The sequence below is a fragment of the Carex rostrata genome, chromosome 30 (assembly GCF_964058835.1).
Source record: "Carex rostrata chromosome 30, lpCarRost1.2, whole genome shotgun sequence".
NCBI lineage: Eukaryota > Viridiplantae > Streptophyta > Magnoliopsida > Poales > Cyperaceae > Carex > Carex rostrata.
The window spans coordinates 4,305,811-4,327,445 of NC_135947.1; the positions used below are offsets into that span (position 1 = coordinate 4,305,811).

Genomic DNA, 21,635 nt, shown 5'->3' on the forward strand with positions numbered 1-21,635 from the left:
AGAGAAGAAGAAAGGAGAAATCAGGTAAACTTTTTTTTTTTGTCACTGTTCATTTACGTTACTGTTCATTTACGTATTTACTGTTTTATATACGTATTTACTATTCATATGCACTGTTCATATACGTCTTTACTGTTCATATACGTATTACATATTCATATGTACTGTTCATATACGTATTAACTATTCATATGTATTGTTTATATACACCTTTACTGTTCATATACGTATGTACTGTTCATATATGTATTCACTATTCATATGTACTGTTCATTAATGTTGACTACTGCTCATATAATCCCCACTACTGTTCATAAATTGTTCACAATTGAAATCAGTAAATTGACAAAATATTTACCATTTACAAAGGTAGTTTATTGGCCATGCCTATTGGAATTTCAGTACACTTTGGAGGGAAATTCATTTTTGACCAGAATGGGGCACGTTACTCCAAACCTCCAGTAAATACGTACTGGGTTGATGAAAATTTCTCATTTGAGCAATTACAATCGCTTATTTATGAAGTGAGCGGGTACAATATGAATCGCTGAAAATTACAAATTCAGGCCCGAATGGTCTACGCAGGAAAGTATGTCAGAATCACGTTGGGAGATGACGGGGCATTGAGAGGCCTAATCGCGCAGGTTGTGAGGTCCAGCGAATAACTATGTGAAGTTTTTGCATGCAGAATTCACAGAGAGTTAGGGGCTGGAAGTTCAAGCCAAAATTCGGTTGCAGAAAATTATCCATCAAATTATGAACCACACACTCTTATATTCGTACCTGGACCAATACCAGAACAAGAAATATACAGTAATTCACCCCAATCTCCATCTTTTATCCCACCCCGACTACAATCTTCACCTTTTATCTCACCTATATCCGTGTGTGGAGGTCCTTCATCCTTACCTGGGCCTGAACCAAATCCTCACCCAGACCGCCACTAGTACAAGAAGATCCAAAGGAGTCAGAATTTGAATTTATGAACGAGGTACCGGATGAAAATCTGCAAACTGGGGATGAATGGGGGGAAGGAGACTAGGACAATGATGAGGAAGATGAAAAAGAATAAACACAGCCCACTATGGGGCAAAATAAAGATATGCCGTTAAGTGGCCGTTCTGAAACTCACCCGTTCGTAAACTTCAATGACACATCTGCTTTCTGAGAAGCAGATGTTTCTTACTATGATCATCGGATTGAATACAAGAGTGAGATCGCAAAAGGCCAATACTTCACAAATAAGAACCAACTGACGAAAAAGATTAGAGAGTACCATGTTGACAAGAACTACGAGACATATTTAAACTGAAGTGACACATCTCGGGTGGAAATTAGATGCAGCACTCCGGGTTGTCGTTTTAAACTGAAGGCAAGAGCAACAAATCAAGGAGAATCACAAGGAAGGCAATGAGACTCAGTGCCCCAACGTACGGCGAAGAGAGGGAGGCGGGTGAGGTTTCGGTGGGGGTTGCGGGTCAGTGAGCAATAGAGAGGGCGGAGCAAGAGGAGGAGAGGCGGCTCACGGACAGAGAGAGAGAGAGCGGACGGGTGCCTAAGAAGAAGACAGGGGCTGCTTCAAGATCCGTGCGAATTTAAACCCCGGGCCGTGGAATAAATTCACAGTTCCAATTTTTTATTCGGACCGTGAATTTATTCGCGGTTCGGAATAAAAAATCGAAACCGTGGATTTATTCCACGATTTGGGCTTTTTTAAAATTTCAAAAAAAACGTGGTTAATTTTATTAAAATATTTTTAAAAATGAGTAAATTTAAAAATGTCGGCAAAGGAGATCATCAATTACAAAGTATATATTGTAGAAAGGGGACCATCACCAATCAGACTTACGTGTTCTGCTCATTTATGGAACCTTTTGCTGACTGACATTCAATTAGTACGTACTACGTAGTACAAATATATATTTAGAAAAATGAGTACACACTGAGAAGGCTTGCTGGGCACAAAAATTCAAAAGTTTATTAGATTGATTTTAAAGAATAAATTTAAATGTTGAAATTTCTTTACTTTATAAGTGATGCATTAATATTTAAATTTTTTAAAATTTCAAATTTATTTAGTATAAAGTCGAGCGATAAAAAAAAATGAAAAATGAATACATAAAACAACTTATAAAATAACTTCTAAAATATTAATTTTTTTTTTACTGCTTGACATCATACGAAATGAATTCAAAACTTTCAAAAAAAATCATGTGCATGCATCACTCTTAAAGTAAATGGATTTCAACGGTTTGGATTCGTTATTTGAAGCCAATTGATAGACTTTTGGAGTTGTGCTCACCAAACCCTCTTGGTAAGCACATTAGAATAATATAAGAAAGATGAAAGGATGCAGTGATGACATTGAACTGAAATTAGTTAATCTAAAAAGAAAAACAGCACTAATGCAATTTATTTTTATTGCTTTAGTATGAGCGAATATAATTAATATTTTGTCAGCATTAAGTTTCGAAAGAAATCTGATTTAATTAAATTGTAATAAAATTGCCACCTATGACTTAAAATTGGAATGAAACTACCAACATAAATGATGTCTTAAGAAATACTGATATTCACAGGACTGAAACGAAAAAAAAAACCCAAAAAAAATATGATTCTCGTATTAAATTTAACACGTTTCTACATATTTTCAATATTGCGAACCCGATAAAAATGTAAAATATCAAAATAATTGCAAACTATATTCAATTTTGAACTTATTTTTTTAATAAACGGGACCAGCATTTAAAAAAAGAAACATATAATCAAACCGATGAATGTATACATTTACATAATGATAAATGATAAATTATTTTTCTGAAATTTCATGTGACTTAAAAACTCTACAACTTTCTATGCAGTGGTGCATAAATTAATTAAATGGTAGTTTCGAGGTAAACTACAGAGATATGAATACAAACGATCTGCAACAGATGCGGACAAACTGACTGGGATCCTAATGCGGGCCCCTCCTTTCTGACTTGTGGGCCCCACATAATGATTCGCGCAGACCACGCGCGGCCACATGCTCTTTCTGCCGCAAATCTTTTGGTCAGACATTTCTGGTTACCTGTAAAACGAGTTATCTATAACCGCTGAAACCGTATTATTAAACTTTTACACTAGTTTATGCAGAGTATATGCCAAAAGAAATCATAGATAACAATTCGGTCTAAATTCGGAAAGAAAAGAGAATGGACAGTCGATATCAACTAAAATAATATACAGGTACGATAATACAGACAAAATATATAAGCGCAATAAATATCTTTACATTTTCCTGAGTTGGTTAAAAAATTGATTCTGAAGTGTTAGGATTCAAAGAATTTGAATTATTTACAAATCTTTGTCTAATTGAAACAATAGTACACAATTCTAAACACAGTTTCAGTGGAATTCATAGAATTCAAAGAGATATGTCCAAGAAGACAACTGCTGTTGTTAACTTCTTCAAATTTACTGTTAATTATTCCTCTATTTTAATAATCGCTGGATGCATATTTCAAAGCAACTCATCAGCCGCAACTTTTCATTTTTAATAAAACGAAGACAAAAACAAACTTTTTTGCGGATTTGCGGAAATATTAATTACATTACAAGCACGAACGAACGGTTCTAATAATTCCTATTATTTGATAATGTAAATTTCAGAGCGACTGATGAGCCCGCAACTTTGATTTTTAAATGAAAAGGAAGACAAACAGAAACTTTTTTTCCGGATTATCAGAAAATAGAGGTATCAGAGATTTCCGTCGCGTGTCCCCATTCCTCCGATCCAGAGCCCCACCTTGCATACATATATATACATCCACAATTCCACATACGCAGCATTCAGACACCTCTATTTCCGTGCCTGACTATTGAGAGAGAAACTGGACAAATATGAATGTGTCCAGATCCCCTGTTAGTCTGTTACAGTCCGATAGATATCTAAACGGATCAAATATTATCCGTTTGTATTTAAATTTTTGCAAATTTAGATATTTTCAATACGAATAGTTGGTGATTACAAATATAATTTATATGGATACAAATATGGTAAGGTTTTTAATCAGATACGGATACGGAGCTGGATAATTATTTGTATTAGTATTTTTTTATTTTTCAGATATTCATTTTAGAATTATATATTGAGAGAGATGATATTTATTGTTTGTATTTTTCGAATAAAAATATTATTTTTGTGATAAATTTTTGTTAACGAGATAAATATTTTATAATGACATAACGAATTTAACTTGAGAGAAAATAATTTTGTAGCTGGTTGAACATATAAATTTGTATTTTATTTTATTTTTAAATGAAAAAAATGCTTATTGAATAACATATCAATTTTGTTACAATATTTAAATTATGGATACAAATTATATTCGTATATGTATTCATTTAATCTGATTAGTATTTTTCTTTCGTTTAAATTGAATCTGTACTTGTAGCCTTTTAATATTCAATATGTATGCGTATTAAAAAGAATTAAAAAAAAAGATACGGATCTCATTTACCACTATCCGATATAATGAAGTGTCAGTGACTTGTGACAGGTTTAGTTATACATAATGGGACGCAGAAAATCAATAATAGGAAATGTGCATCTCTGTTTTGTTTTTTTCTTTTCTGAGGTGAGGAAATGTACATCTCAGATACTTCGCCCCTGAACTCCGGTCGGGTTTTCCCGAGAACCAATAAGATGGACACGTGTCCCTTCGGAAGCCTCCAGGCGAGATCACTTGATTGGATGCACAAATTCCTACTTAGACAGAAAAGCCACCCTTTTGTTTGTTTTATTTATTCTCTCTCTTCCACGTACCCTTCCTTTTTTTTATTTTTCCTTTTCCTTTTCTCTTTCCTCTTTTCTCTTTTCTGGTTTCTTTTGATTACGTGTCCCCTTTCACCCTCCGTAAGGGCTAGTGGGGCCCGGTCGTCCTGACTTTGACCTTTACTTGCGTGGTTTATCAAGTGAAAGGTCTAATGCATCCTTTCTTGATTTTTTTTTTTAGAAATCATCATTTACAAAATTTGAAACCAACTTTATTTCTTAATTTCAGTATGAATTCTCAAAGGTTAATTTCAAAAATGAATCTTTTATAAGTTGTTTTATATATTTATTTTTTCATCATTTTTTTGACTGATTAACTTTGTAGCAAATGAATTCAAAACTTTCAAAATTTTACATGTACATGCATCACTCATGAAGTACATGGATTTCAACGATTTAAATTTATCGTTTGAAGCCGATTCAATATACTTTTAGAGTTGTGCTCACCAAACTCTCTTGGTGAGCACATCACACCCTAGATTTGCTTAAAAATCAATATCGACTTTCAATTCCGATATTTACATTTGAATTCTGAAATTCAGTATGAATTTTTACCTGATTATATCATACTCCTCCCAACGGCTGCCACAAAAAATTATAAGGGCAATTTGAACTCCAAATTCGGTATTGGAATTTATTTCCAAAATTGAATTCAGTATAAAACTTTTGATTACAAGAAAAATTAAATGCAGACCGAAATTAAACTCCAGTATGGGAAATTCAAACTGAAATTCAATTTTGATATTGTTTTATTGGGCTTGGAATGGGAGGCCAGAGCACAATCCATCGTCGGCATTCTCCTCGACCATCTGGGATAGCTGATACAATCCTATGGCACGCAATGTCCCAACATAGGCCGTCCGGTACTTAAGCCACATCTTGTTGTGGCGTGTGGTCACTGCATCTAGTATCTAAATTTTAAAAAATATCAGATCATTCAAATATTCATATAAATGTCATTTGAATTAAAATTATAATTTTATTAATAATATAAAACTTACCCTAGTGGCAACCTCTAAGATACGGTGCTCCGCGTTCGGGTACCACAGATAGTCTGATACCCGATCAGTGCAGTGCCGGATACCGGGCACCACAGATGTCAATGCCTCCTCAACATACTGTGACATCTCAAACGGAGTAGGAATATGGGTTGCACCTTGACTAGAAGAAGGTTTGTCTCTCGAAGATGCCATGCTGTATTTTATATTTTGGTCTTATTAGAATTTGCAATTATATTCTGGTCTTAATTTTTGCAGCTAATTAAAATTTGGACCTAATTTACTTGGTCTGGTAAAAATAATTACATTTGGTAAAATAAACTAATTATTTTGGTCAATAACTAATTTTAGACCTACTTAAAATTTGGACCCAATTTACTTGGTCTGTTAAAAATAAGTACTTTTGAAAAAAAATAAACTAATTATTTTGAGATATAACTAATTTTGGTAGAGTTCGATATTTATTTTGGTCAATAACTAAATTTTGGTCAATATCTAAATCATAAATTATAAGCACTAAATTCTAAATCATAAACCCTAAATCATAAACCCTAAATCATAAACCCTAATCCTAATCCTACTCCTAATCTAAACTAAAAATTGAAATTAAAAAGAAGAAGAAACTTACCCGATTGGAGGGGATTGAAATTCCTGAAATTGTGAGGAAATCCGGCACCAGCGGCCACTATTTATAGGGTCTGGGGTGGCCGCATCCCATAGAAATGACCCAGAATAGGTACCCGCTTTCCCTAGAAGTGGCCACAGGTAAGGTGCCCGTTTTCTTTAGAAGTAGCCATGACATTTTTAATAATTTCAGAAAAAATGGTGTTTTGATTTATTATTTTTGAAAAAATGGTATATTTAAAATTTTGGTCTTATTTCAGCACATCATCATTATGAATTATCATTTTCGTTTCTTTCTCGAATTTTTTTTATACACCATAATTAATTAAATGAAATTTAGCAAAGCAGTATAATTAGTTTTTTTTTCAAAAACTATAAAGACCGAATTGGGGATTCGGTCTCCCCGTTTTGCTTTTTCTAGGATCGAATCTCCAATTCGGTCTCCCAGTTTTTTTACCTTTTTGTGGATGCGGCCACAGAAGATCCGAATAACCCCAGACCGAATTGAGGATTCGGTCTCCAGAAAAAGGTTTTTCTTTAATACCCTTCTTCTCCCTCCAAAAAAATATTAACATACAAATCCAATTAAATATTAACATGCATGACGTGCAAACCCAATTAAATATTAACATTTATTATATTACTGTACTTTATTCTACAATTACACTACAAAGATCTAAATTACACTAAAAAAATTAAATCATTCAACAATTGATTTATACTACATGCCAAAAGCTAAATTACTCTACATACAAACTAAAAAATTATACAATTAATAATTACACTACATAAACTTAAATTCCACTAGAAAATTAAATCATTCACCAATTAATTTTTACTACATGCAAAAAGCTAAATTACTCTGTATGCAAACTCAAAAATTCTACAATTAATAATTACACTGCAAAAACCTAAATTATACTAAACAAAATACCGATCGTTGTACGTGTACTGTTGAACGAAAACTTAAACTGAATTTTTGAAGCACTAAATGATGTTTTTTTTTAAATTCTGATGCTTCAAATGCTCGGGGGGTGATCCCCGAGTGATATTCGGATTTGTCTTGTACTCCCCTTTCCGAGAAGTGGTCATACGCGTAGATCCAACTTTCCTAGCCAAAGTTACGGCTATTTAAAGTTTTTTCGAAAGTTGAACTTTGAAAATTCATAACTAATTGTAGAAAAATCCAAATAAATTGAAATTTATGTCAATTTTGTGTATTTTTATATGCTATATATGCTGGTGTAATCACTTTTTGAATGCTCTAAATTAAGTTGGATATTAATAAAAATATCGGTAAATTACTATGCATGCAAACTAAAAAATTCTATAGTTATTCATTACACTACAAAAACCAAAATTACACTAAACAAAAAAATTATTTTTATTAATTATGATTTATAAAAAAAAACCAAGACCGAATGGCCATTTCGGTCTAGTGGGAAAAAAAAATATTGGCTGCATGAAAAATTGTGATTAAAAAAAAAATGAAGACCGAATGGCCAATTCGATTTGGAGAAATAAACCTCTTACACCATTAGCCGCACAGAAAATTGTGAAAAATTAAAAAATTCTTGGAGACCGAATGGCCAATTCGGTATGGAGGAAAAGTAAATGTGGAGATCGAAATGACCATTCCGTCTTTATGGTTTTTCAAAAAAAATTTAATCATACTGGTTTGCTAAATTTGATTTAATTAACTATGGTTTATAAAAAAAAATCTTCTCTCTCCTTTTTTCCTGCTATCCGGTGCGTTTGGATGAAACAAATAATAGCTCGAAATAGCAGCTATTCTTGAGTTCGGAATAGCAGCTAACCCGACATTTTTAAGGAATAGCGAAATAGCAGCTAACCCGAGCTATTCCTTTGTTGAGAATAGTGTTTTTTTCATCTAAACGTGTTGTGTTAAGAATAGCTCGTCAGAAATAACAACTATTTCTGAATTAGCTTTATTCGTGTGTCACCCAAAGGCACCCGAATAATTAATTCTCTGTTGGAGTTTTTCACCTACTGCTAAAATATTAAAATTTAATATAGCATGGAACTGGCGTCACTGTCCTCTCTGGAATGTTGTTTTTTTTGTGTTTCTACCTTTTTGCTTTTATTACAAAGCCGAAGTCTCTCCGTTACCTTTTTAAAATCTCAATTTCAGATCTGCAAGTCTGCATGAATTTCAGTCCAGAATTCGTTGTGAACAATATATATAATCGGACCAATCGGTACAGTGTACAGGTTCGTTGAATATTATTATTCTACTAGAAATTAGTTATTGAGGTATTAATCATGATGTTAAATTTAGTCAACGCAACGTAATTTTGTATTTTGTTTAATTAGTCTGTTAAAATAATTTGCAATATTATCAATTGAATTGGAATTTCCATTTTTAAACTAAACTTAAAAGAGTTTATGAGTCTGGATTAACATACTCAAACATCTTTGTGAGCTTTAACACAGAACTCTATCAGATTTGCTTTAAATGACGTATCCTAAACATTAAAACCAATTTATTTTATGAGTTGTGTTTATATGTGAAATTTCTAAATTTTTGAATTGATGTAGTATAAAATTAAGTGGTAAAAAATATGGTTTATAAGTTAATTTTAATATATTCATTTTTCATACTAAATTAATTTAAAAAATATATATACATTTGACATGTAAACGCATCACTCGCGAGGTAGATCAATTTCAATGATCTAGATGTGCTGTTTGAAATCAATATGGTAGGTTTTTTAGTTGAGGTCACAAAGAGACTTGGTGAGATAAAGAACACTGTGATCTCCTTGTAAGCTTAACTCACCAAATCTCCTCGTAAGCTCAACTCACCAAATCTCCTCGTAAGCTCAACTCAATAACTTACCAAATTGACTTCAAATGACGAATCCAAACCATTGAAGCCTATCTATTTCATGAGTGATACATTCACAACATGATGAAAAATGAACCTATTAAAATGAAGTTACAAACCATTTTTTTTATCACTTGACTTTATATTAAATTAATTAAAAATTAAAAATTTGATATGTAAACTTATCACTCATGAAGTAAATCGGTTTCAATGATTTAGATTTGTCATTTAAAATCAAACTGATAGATTATGAAATCAAGTTCACCAAAGAGCTTGATGAGCTTAAGAACACTCTAGTTCTACTCAGTATTGAACATGTCAGTCTAAAATTAAAACTCACCACTTACATATCTAACAGATATACTTCAAACTAAATTAAATTGTTGAAAACAATCGAATGATGTTTTTACATACAAAATTTATAAAATTTCAAATTAATTTTTTTATAAAGTGAAATGGTAAAATAAATATTTGTTATTTAATTTTAATGCATTTATTTTTTAACATTTTGACTTTATACAAATTATTTGAAAATAAAACGTTTGGAATTTAAGCTCAACGCGGAGCTCGGTGACCTTAAGAATACCCTAGTTCTACATTAGTCCTACAAAATAATATAGAATACTACTTAATTGTTATACATCGAGTAGAATTAGGATTTTTTTTTTAATCTCGCTATTTATCTTGGTGAGCTTAGTTCTATAATCTCCTGGGTTGGTTTTAAATAACGAATTCAAATCTTTTAATTCGATGTACTTTATAAGTACAATGTTTAAATGCAAAAATGATAAATTTTCAAACTAATTTAGTACAAAGTAAAGTGATATAAAAATAATGAAAAAATGAACACATTAAAATTAACTTATAATTTTTTTATTGTTTGATTTTATATTAATTTAATAAAAAAATTGTATGTCAGTACATCAATCGTGAAGTAGATCTCTTTTAATGTTTTAAATTCGTCGTTTGAAACCAATTCAACAAATTTTGATACTAAGCTTGTAAAAAAAACTTAGTGAACTTAAGATTATACTAGTTCTACTTGACACATCACACAAGTGGCATCTTCATCTAAAACATGTTGTAATATTTTTTTTTTTTTGACATTCCTTTTCCAACGATAGGAATATATGCGGATACAATTTTAGTCCAATGGGAATATTATTGCATGAGATGTTAGTTATTTGAAACTTAAACAAAATAGAGACATTTTTCTTCTCAATAGTTTCTCATAAACCAGCACAAAACAGAGCCTTAAAACTTCGCAGCATATGAATAATATTCGATTAAACTTAACTATTGAAACTTCACAAATTTGATTCTCAGAGATAAGTGTGCATTGAGAATAATTTTGTTTTAAGTCAAGTCTTTCTTTGTTTTTTTTTTTTTTTTTTTTTCTTGAAACACCTTTGACCAAAACAAGAGTGCAAACCGAAAACAAACAAAAAATTATATGTTGACTTGATTAAATTAGTTGTCGTTGGTATAACTTTTGACCTAAGCTTGTACTTTTACCATAAATTATTTTCTGCTTTTTTTTACATAAAAAAATTTAGTACATTAAATACCAAAAGTCAAAGAGGATATTTAAATTTAAAATGTGCTTACGCTGTATCCAGATATTTTTTTTTATATTTAGTATCCAGAGATTACACAGGAGGAGAATATATATCACTATATCAGGCACCAAGTCAAAAAGTGACAAGTGTAAGATATTTTTGTCGCGCTGTCAATCAAAAAGTACTTTTGTGACATTACATAACTGTAGCATCTCATAGAAGCATATAATAAATTATCAATGGAACTATTGTCCACAGATTGATCATTCTGTAAATTAAAAAAGTAGAACATATCAATACCGGATAAGCAGCGGAAATCCAAAAAGATCTATAAATTTTTTATTATTGTCCAAATTTTTTTTGAAATTTTGAAATCTACGCCTTGATTGTAATTTTTTTTTTGAAAGTGTCCAAATCAGAAAATAACTTTTCAGATCTAGGTCCTAGATTTGCAAAATAATTTTTCGAATTTAGAATTTCTTTTTCCGGATAATTTTAAATTAGATTTGGAAATTTTGATTTTTATTAAAGTTTCTGAAAAAGATCTGGGAGGATCTTTCTTATATAATTTTTGTTGAAAGATTATTCAATTAATCCGACATTAATATCTTTCCATATGTTTTTCACAAAATACTAGTATCGTGCCCGTGCGTTGCAACAGGACATACAGTAAGAGAAAAAAATTATGAAAATAAAATATTCAATAAAATTAATAATTATTTAAAAATTGAGGGACATGATCTTTGAATAGAATTATGTGATTTTGTATTTTTAATTACTTTGAATTGTGATATCTTATAATAATTCGATAATGTGATGATTTTGTATTTTAAGTACCATTGTAATAGCTTTCTAATTTTAAATTAATTTGGACAAAATAAAATGCCTGATACAATTGATTAGATATAATACCCATGCCATAAGAAAACTGAACGAAGAAACCTGAAATTAAAAATACATTGGTGTTTTAAATACCAATGATTTTTGGTAACCTTTCTAATTTTGTTTTCATTACATTCTTCCTTTCCTGCATAGAAACAAAATTGATAATATTTCTAGAATTTTCACGACAATAACTATAGAAACATAGAAGAGCAATAAGGAATTAAATAAGGAAAGAAATAAAGAAACATAATTATATCGCTAAATTGGAGAGGGAGAAATAAGGAATGAATGAAATAATGAAACAAATTATATTGCTCAATTTCAGGGTTTATTTAATTTTAATTGTAATGCATCGTGTGGAGGTGTGTGTGGTGAGTATATTTTTAGTTAAATTTAGACTTCTACACATTATTCAAATGCATTTAATCAAAATAAGACATATCATGTGATTGGAAGGTTGAGATTAAATCCGAAATTTCATCTTTTAATCGTAACCATTGGCGGATTGGACTCGGTTAAACAATAAAATAAGATATGTCACTATTTGCATTAGATTTTACCCTATTCTATCATTCGGATTCACAATTAAATGGTAGACATAGAAATAAACAAACATAAAAAATATAAACGTAGAAGATAAAAATACTATCAATACTTCTAGAAAAGATAAATGGTCAATTCTCAAAATATGTTTCTCTTTAATAGCAGTTGCACGCTTCTCAAAGCGAGTATGAATCCGAATCCGAGTCCGATTCGGGATGGTTTCATCGTTATACATATGTTCTTTATTTTTATATCAGTTTGATGATTATCAATTTACAAAAATTATTAAACAAATAAATAGTACAAAAAAAAGAAAAAAGAAAAAAAAAGTTTCAATCAGATTATCATTCAATCAACAAAAGAACAATAAAAATATAATGAAGGACAATCATCTCCTCCTACCAGTCTCACATTATCAATTAATAAGAAAACACACCCTTCTACATTTTTGCACATGACAAAACATGTCAGTATCTCGGGCTCGAGATTATTAGGTATTTCAAATGGAGTTTATTATTAGAGTGAAAATATGATAGCGCTAGTTTAGTTTCATGCAAAACACGAGCAAAAAAATAAAAATACAAAAACATATTAGAACTCTCAAATTCAATTTCTGTTTCTGCAATTTTCTCACAATTATTCATATTTTTATCGAATATAAATTAATACAAATGATGAGGTCCCATCTATACACGATCTGAAGAAGAAAACAGAAATAAAAGGAAAAAGAAAAGAAAAGAAGAAAACAGAGCATGGGGGAATGTTTGGAGGATGCTAAAAATTGGGCCCAGAAACCATATTCATAATAATGTTTCTTGTTTCTATGCAATTGTTCTTTACAAACTTTTATTTTTAAGTTAATAAATCTCAGAAGAATGTTAGATCCAGAAATTGGGATAACAAAGCGATTTGCAAATTCCCTCTGAAACAGTGAAAAGCCTCTAAAACAAAAAAATGATCTCATTTATAATTAGTCTCTCATCTTACAAAAGGTTAGCAATATAATTGTCGCAATTAAGTTTCAAACGTTAATGGTCAAGTTTAATTTTTATTTTCGCATTGGATTAATTAATTAATTAATTAATTAAACCATTGATTTGCATAAATGCTACATCGGTTATGCGTGCCACCTTTATATGCATTTTCTCTCTGTTACTCGACATGAGAGCGCGGAATTAAAAGAAGATATATGTATCTAAGATGGCTCACCTTCTATCCTGAAAAAAAAGAAGAAAAAATTGAACAAAAAGGGAGATTATTTCTTAATTAATAAATTGTTTCCCACAAATTATTTTATATATTTTGATACAATATGTTAGATATTACGGTGCTAATTTTTTTAAAATGTTTCTTTTTTCAATATGTGATTGTTTGTAGCAAAACCACATTGAACCAAAGTTGGCAGTGGATTTTGAAAATGAATTATATATTTATATATAACTTTGTTTTTGTCTACTTCTGAAGAAAAAATTGTATGCCCCTAAACAATCTATAAATTGAATTGTTTAATTCACAACAGTCTTCAACTTGCTAGTCGTGTTAATATATATTTTTTTTTGCCTATATCTGATTAAAATTTTGACTATCAAAGAGAAATTGAAGAAATATATTTGGAATGAGGGATAAACCATTAATTTTTTCACGGGATGATGCGATTTTATCCTTAGAACTAATCGACATGATCCCTCTTTTTATCAAAATATATTCCAAAATTGTCTTGAATTTTTAAAAATCTTATTTAAATATTTAATTTCCGTCATATGACTTTAAAATTTTAATTTATAAAACTCTATTTATTTTAAAACCCTCAGTTATCTGATTTATTGAAAACTATTCCAATAAACCAATGTTGCTACTTTATCAATAAAGTTGCAAAGTGACATTGCTTGCGGCCATTTTTATTAATAACCCAAAAATTTTTTTTTTTTACCAAAATAACTTAAAATCCTAAGTTTTTTCAAATCTAACCAAACCGCCAGGATCCTTGGCGGTCCACTTCTATAGCAGACCGCCATGGATACGGGCGGCCCGCTAGGGACCAGACCGCTGGTATTCCTGACGATCCACTAGCTGTCCTACAAAACCAACATTTTCTCTCTCCAGCACACACTGCAAAGAAGGAGAAAGAGAGAGCGCAGGCGATTGTTTGGGCGATTTCAGACGATTTTCTAGGCGACTAAATCTACAGGTAATTTTTTTTTCATTCCTTTGTAATTATTTTATAATTAGTCTATGTTTACTGTACAATTAGTCTATGTTTGTGATTCTAAATCTAATGGTTGTTTGGGTGATACCACCACTCCCCTCATTACAGCCAGGGGTACCACCACTCTCCTCATGACAACCAGGGGTACCACAGTCCCTGTTATGACAACCCGGGGTACCATAACTCCCTTGAGTTTACTGAAGTTGTACCACCACCACCACCACCCAAACAGGCACCCATAATCCCTACATTTCCAGCTATACCAGAGTCAGTACCGGTACAGTTATCCGTTAATCGAAATGATACTAATATTGATGTTGATGCTATTGATGCCATACCGGAAAGAGAAATGGAAACTGGAGATGAATACCAAGGAATTTGAGAATCTGATGACTTATCAGATGGTGATGCAAATGTACCAGGTTTGTCCACAAACATAGACTAATTGTACAGTAAACATAGACTAATTATAAAATAATTACAAAGGAATGAAAAAAAAAATTACCTGTAGATTTAGTCGCCTAGAAAATTGTCTGAAATCGCCCAAACAATCGCCTGCGCTTTCTCTTTCTCCTTCTTTGCAGTGTGTGCTGGAGAGAGAAAATGCTGGTTTTGTAGGACAGCTAGTGGACCGTCAGGGATACCAGCGGTCTGGTCCCTAGCGGACCGCCCGTATCCATGGCGGTCTGCTATAGAAGTGGACCGCCAGGGATCCTGACGGTTTGGTCAGATTTGAAAAAACTCAGAATTTTGAGTTATTTTGGTAAAATTTTTTTTTTTTTGGTTATTAATAAAAATAGCCGCATTGCTTGCGGTCAATTGGGCCCAAGTTTGACCACGTTTATTGTCGATTCATCCACGTGAGGTCATTTTCAGTTTGAATTAATTTCTTGTTTGAATCATTTTCGTTTTTGGTTGTTTTGAATCCGTTACTGTCATGTTTAAATTCAAAATAGGTTGGTCATATATACAATCCCGGGCCAGTCACGATTTAATTATGAATCTACTTTGTCCATTTTTTTTAAAAATTGTATATTTGATCATAGTGTTGGTCCATATGACGTGTTAAGTCAAGTCAATTGTCGGTTCTGAATTGAGTTCTTCATTGTTGGATTTGGTATGGCAAATTTATGTTTAGGTAGTTTTGGTTTAAGTCTAAGATTTAAATCGACATACCACATTTAATTGTAAAATGTTACGAAATTTTGAGTTACATCGAGCTTGATGTGAGCGATTTGGGCAGATTTCTTTTTGATAAGATAATATTTTGGGGGTGAGTCTATGGTACTATGCATATTACGATTTGGTCCGTAATATGATTCAATATTCGACTTTTCAAAATTCTAACGGTCGATCCGAACCGTTCATCTTGTTCTCCATATTAATATGTGTTTGGAGACCAAATTTTACATTTTTTGAAATTCTTTTAGTATTTTTTTAGATTTACTGAAAATCACTGTTTCTGGATGGTCCAGAATTTTCAGATCAAGTGATTTTCTAAATATCTAAAAAAATAGTAAAATTTTTTTCAAAAAATGTAAAATTTGGTCTCCAAACACATATTAATATGGAGAACAAGATGAACAGTTCGGATCGACCGTTAGAATTTTGAAAAGGTCGAATATTGAGCCGTATTACGGACCAACCCGTGATATGCATAGTACCATACACTCACTCATATTTTGGAGACTGTAATTAGGTAAGTAGAGAAAAGATAAGAAAACATAACAAAGAAAAAATAATTAATTTTGAGATTCACAAATAATAATTAACGTGATAATTTTAAAAATAATCTTCAAGGAACACAAAATGATTTATAAAAGTTACTATTGGTCTTATTTCTTATTTGATATTCTCAAAACAATCAAACATAAATATTACAATTTTCAAATCGTTTGATATGACTTCGTTGTAGAGATTTTTTTTCAAAAATAACAAATTACTTTTTTAAAACAATTAAACTATTTTATGATCAAAATCTCGCTAAAAAATAATGAACGAAAAAAACACTCCTCACTCAATTTTTTCTTGAGTTTTTCACGCTACATAGGAATGTAAAATATCACAACATAATCATACACGTCACAACTCAATTTGCTTGCCAGCTGATCACACGTTGTGACTCTCCTATTTAGTACAGTGTTCATTAGTGTGCTGTGATTATATTTTGAAAAAAAAATGTCATAACACAAAAATAATATAGAACAGAACACGGCAGGACACATGATTATATGACCATGTTTGATTTATAAATTGTGTACAATTTTTGCACTACATTTTTTAAACAAAAATTAAATTTAAAAAAAGTTAAATGTGATTAGATATAACTAGTGTGATCAATTGTGATTAGTCACATTGGTATACAATCACGCGCCCGACTTGTATATCATGTTGATTGGTAATTTGGTATACCGTAATTATCTTTTGTAAAATAATCTTAAACACAATATGATTCGTAAATATTTAACAGTTGCGATATGATATGAGTATATGGCTGAATATGACACGACATGAGACGTAGGAATTTATTTCTATGCGCAAGGTGGATGCCAATTTGAAAATATCCCGAGAACGAACGAAGATCCCCAAGATTCAATTTTTACATTCCACGTGGTTAATACGGCTCGATCCGAACCCTCCACGTCTCTATCGTACTCCTTCCACGTCTTGTTCACAAGGTAGAAGTTTCTACACCTGGAGCACTTCCGTCTCCAAAGAAAACAGCTCCATCCTTCTTTAATGCTCATACCGATTACATTTATTCGGTGCACCGGTGCATCAAGAAAGTATCACAGAGTACGTCTCTGTCGACCCCACAGCTCCTGCAATCTTCCCCTTCGCTGGCGCGTATCGACCACACGCCATCTTAATCCAACGGCTGTCGTTAACCTTCTCTCGCGCCTCTCTTTATTTATAGCGCCTCGTCTCCTTCCGTTTGTATTTCCTCCTCTCTCTTGCTTGTTTTACTGTGATCTGCGAGGTTACCAGTTACATCGAAACCAACAAAACGCACCAATTTTTTTGAAATTTTGAAAAGGGTAGGAATGAACGAGAACACTTCCATGTTAGTATCTTGTCGGAGGCGGCCGCTCGATCTCATGCGTGTGAAATCGGCGGATGTGGGCGGAGCCGTGTTGGATTTTGAATCCGCTAAGAGGACAAGGTGTCCGGATTCTTCTAACAGCTCTTCTCCTACATCTCGTTCTTCTCAAGAGAAGGCAGTAAAAGTGAGAACCTGTGACCATGGCACGGTATCAGTGATAGGTACATTCTAAGCGGATAAAAATCATAAAATATTTGTAGTAAAAGTCGATTGCAACTATACACCGCAATTCTTGCTAGTTAAACTTCAAAGATATTATCTTTTGCGGTTTAAGTAAAATGTCACAACACCTTTGGTTGGTCCTGATATGATTTTTACTCAACTAAAAAAGTCTAAAATTTCTCCGTGCTTAAATGACTTTCCTTTTGGTGGTCGTTCTCGGCCCTTTGAAATTTTGAACTATCAACAGGTAGGAGGAGAGAGATGGAGGATGCAGTGGCAATCGTGTCGGGCTTCTCTGGGGAGGTTTTTGGTGCCGGGTACGATTTCTATGGAGTCTATGATGGGCACGGTGGGGCCAGCGTGGCCCACACGTGCCGGGACCGCATGCATCTGGTCTTGGCTGAGGAGGCGGCGAAGCAAAAACAGGGAGGTAGTGAGAAGTTCAGCTGGGAGAAGGCCTTGACAGAGAGCTTCCAAAGAGTTGATGCAGAGGTGGCGCTGAGTAGTGGGATTCGACACGTGGTGGATGGCACAGTGGGGTCCACTGCTGTGGTGGCAGTGGTGGAGCCTAGTAGGATTATCGTGGCAAATTGCGGCGACTCGAGGGCCGTGCTATCGCGTGCTGGGAAGGCTGTGACTCTTTCGTGTGATCATAAGGTGAGGACCTAATCAATTAGTTCAAAAATAGTTTTGTTAAATTTTAGTTTAGCTGGTGATTGTTTTGTTCCTTTCTCCTCCTAACATGTGAACAGTTAGAGAATTTATGGAATTGGAAGAATGTTTGTTTTCCTTCTTAGTTTTTCTGTATACTTTTTTTTGGAAATAAATTTTGGTGTCAGAAGGTTATTCAATGTAGGTTCTCTGTTTTGCTTCTTTCTTTCCAAGTGAAGACTGTTTTTCTTTTATTTTTACATTACAAAACAAAGCTTGATGTGGTTTTAAAAGGTTGCTCCTTGCAAAAAAGGTCACATAATGAGAAACTAAATGCAGAATACCTTAATTTGTAGTAATATTTTGAATAAAATAGTAAAACATTAAAACTAGTTTTTTCTGTTTAGTGCCTAAATTGTGTGCTATTTGTTACAAATTTCAAAATATTTCAAAGCATTTAAGTTCTGCATTAAGCAGTAAATATCTTGTTTAATTTACCTTTATATGGTTTCCTACTTTGTTTCTTCATTCAGGGTGCGTTTGGATGGAGCAAGAATAGCACTATTCTTTTGAGCTATTTGATGTTTCATCGATGAAGCAAGAATAGCACTAACCCACTATTCTTTGTTTATCTTATATGGGTTAGCTACTATTCTCAAACTTGAGATTAGCTATATTCTTGCTCTATTCTTTGTTTTGTCCAAACGTACCCCTAGAGACATGCTTCCATTTACTTTATATAGTTATCATCTTATTACCTGTGGATTTATTCTTTTGTTCTGTTTTATTCTATTCTGTTTTTTCTTGATACATGTTAATTTGTTAATTTAATTTTGTGTGTTCTTTGTAGCCTGACAGACCGGATGAATTGGCAAGAGTCGAAGCGGCCGGTGGAAAGGTGATAAACTGGAATGGATACCGGGTTTTGGGTGTTCTTGCCACATCTCGTTCCATTGGTACTTTTATTTTTATTTTTGTGATATAGTGTGTTGATGAATTGTTAGTTCATTTAGAGTATTAAATAGTGATTTCATTCGATATGCCTGCTATGAAGGGTACTTGAATGAATAACCTGTTGCAAACCTACCACTTAATTTGTTGATCTCTAGCTGACTACGGGTTTTTATATATTCTTAATCATAAGCTTAACCTAACCTGATCTTTATACCTAATTAAACCTAATTAAACACCCTAAACCTCAAGTCTTTATGAATAATAATTAAAGTTGAAGTACGTGTTAAGCTGTTGATCTACGTTGCATATACCTCCAATTGTAGTTAAGCAACCTAGACCAAACAAATATTTTGAATTAAGTGTTTATAAGGAATCTTACTTCGTCCCAAGAAAAATGAAAATTATGGCCAAAGTTGGTTTCATCCCTTTTTAATGGTTCTTAGCCAACAAATGAAAAAAAATTGAAAACATCAAACTAGATTTGGAACTTGAAGCATAGTATGGATTACAATGTATCTAGACAAATTCATGAAACATTTATTTCTTCATTATTGCATCCCACATATAGTTGTCTAGAATGATGGAAGATGGTTTAGTTAATGCGGTTCACTTTAACTTTTACTGAGCAAAGTTTGATTTGATGTGTTCATTAATTCCACTAATTACCACACCTAAATATTTTACTTTTACTAAACAGGTGATCACTACCTGAAGCCTTACGTAACACCCGAACCAGAGGTGAAGGTCATTGACCGAACTGCCCGAGATGAATTCCTGATATTAGCTAGTGATGGCCTATGGGATGTGCTCTCCAATGAAATTGCGTGCAAACTTGTGAGGAACTGCTTGCGGGGCCGCATTCCCAGACAGTTCCCCAGCTCAGTTACCGGCACCACGGCTGCTGATGCGGCTGCACTGCTTGCTGAAGTGGCGGTGTCACGAGGTAGCAAGGATAACATCAGTGTAGTTGTAGTGGAGCTAAAAAAACTTAGGCGTTCCTTGGAGCAGGGATGATTGTGCTAATCTGACCTTTTGAAAGGGGAGTTTGGCAAGGTGTAAGTGCTGCTCTTCAGAGTTGAGACCCCCATACTCCCTTTTTTTTATTTTTAAGTTTATTATTTTTATTAACTCGAGCGAAGCGAGTTTGAGGTTTTTGTAAAATTAGTCCGGGAGATCCTCGAAACATTTCTAAGTTAGAATTTGCAATGCTAAAGCATGCAAATGCAATGTACATATCTATAAATTTGAATTGAATTGGTGATCGAATGGGTGGGTTATTCGTCGAATCCATAGATCAAAGAATTTTAATTATTGTTCAATTATCTAGGAATTGAAAATTTTGAACTGAATTTTATTGTTTATGTGGTAAAAAATTTCAGACAATTCAGTCTGACTGAATTTTTTTTTTCTCTCACGTGAACAGTACTTTTAGCAGTATTTTCGATTTCGGAATTACTGCCGAATAGAGCTATTGCCAAGTTTTGAAGTTTATTTCTATGACCATGTTTTATAATTCTAAACTTTTGTTTTCGTAGTGACACGTTCGTACCGAATTTTGGAATGAAATCTCTCTAATGATTTCCGGTCAAAAGAAAAGATCTGATTAGTTAAGGATAATTTGAGAATTGAGAACGACATGCCAACAAAATAATTCTATTTTTCCATTAGGTGGATATCTTTTGATCCAGCTGTCTGCAAATTTTTTTATTTTTAGAAATATATGAACATTTTATCAGGAATTAGAGAGATGGTTTCACTAGAAATCAAATCAATGATTCTTAGTCTTTGCCACACTGATTCGGAAAGAAATCCTATGTTTATATATTTATGTATTATTATAATATTGTTATAATTATATTTATCCTAGTTAGTTAATTTTTTTATTATTGTTATTATATCATTAATGTTCTCATTATTTGTGTTACTCATATATATTAAAAAATTATAAAAAGCCAAATAAAAAATTATAAAGAAATAAAATAAAAAAAAACTACAAACAACAATAATTTGATTATGAATTGTGTGTTATTAAAATTTTCTAATTTTGTACCCATCTTAATAAATAGTAAAAAAATTCAGAAAAATGTAAACTTTGGTTTCCAAGTACATATTAATATGGAGAACAAGATGAACGGTTCGGATCGACTGTTTGAACTTTGAAAAAAAAAATGTTCATTTTACAAATAGGTCCTTATGTTCATAGAAGCCTTTGCCTTTTATATTTTGTAGGATTTATTCGTCCTTGTTCTCTTTGTTCGTTTTTTTTCTTCATCATCCTGAAAACTT

The 21,635-nt window shown here is 32.3% G+C and overlaps 1 protein-coding gene across 2 annotated transcripts; it reads left to right on the plus strand.

Moving 5' to 3' along the window:
* Positions 1–17,508: 17,508 nt before the first annotated feature.
* On the plus strand, positions 17,509–20,442 carry LOC144547064 (protein phosphatase 2C 51-like). Of its 2 annotated transcripts, none has more exons than XM_078295673.1 (4): positions 17,509–17,743; positions 17,992–18,401; positions 19,246–19,351; positions 20,047–20,442. In XM_078295673.1, exons 1-4 carry the CDS (start codon positions 17,524–17,526, stop codon positions 20,361–20,363), a joined length of 1,053 nt encoding a protein of 350 aa, XP_078151799.1. In that variant the 5' UTR covers positions 17,509–17,523; the 3' UTR covers positions 20,364–20,442. The 2 variants fall into 2 exon arrangements, with proteins under 2 accessions (XP_078151799.1, XP_078151800.1); XM_078295674.1 differs by having other exon boundaries at positions 17,646–17,743; positions 17,914–18,401; positions 20,047–20,437.
* The last annotated feature ends 1,193 nt before the right edge of the window (positions 20,443–21,635 follow it).

What these genes read in the sequence shown, in the direction of transcription:
- LOC144547064 (XM_078295673.1), top strand. Translation starts at nt 17,524, where the DNA reads ATGAACGAGAACACTTCCATGTTAGTATCTTGTCGGAGGCGGCCGCTC. An exon ending in TGGCACGGTATCAGTGATAG is followed by an intron (nt 17,744 to 17,991) that starts GTACATTCTAAG and finishes AACTATCAACAG; the next exon opens with GTAGGAGGAGAGAGATGGAG. An exon ending in CTCTTTCGTGTGATCATAAG is followed by an intron (nt 18,402 to 19,245) that starts GTGAGGACCTAA and finishes TGTTCTTTGTAG; the next exon opens with CCTGACAGACCGGATGAATT.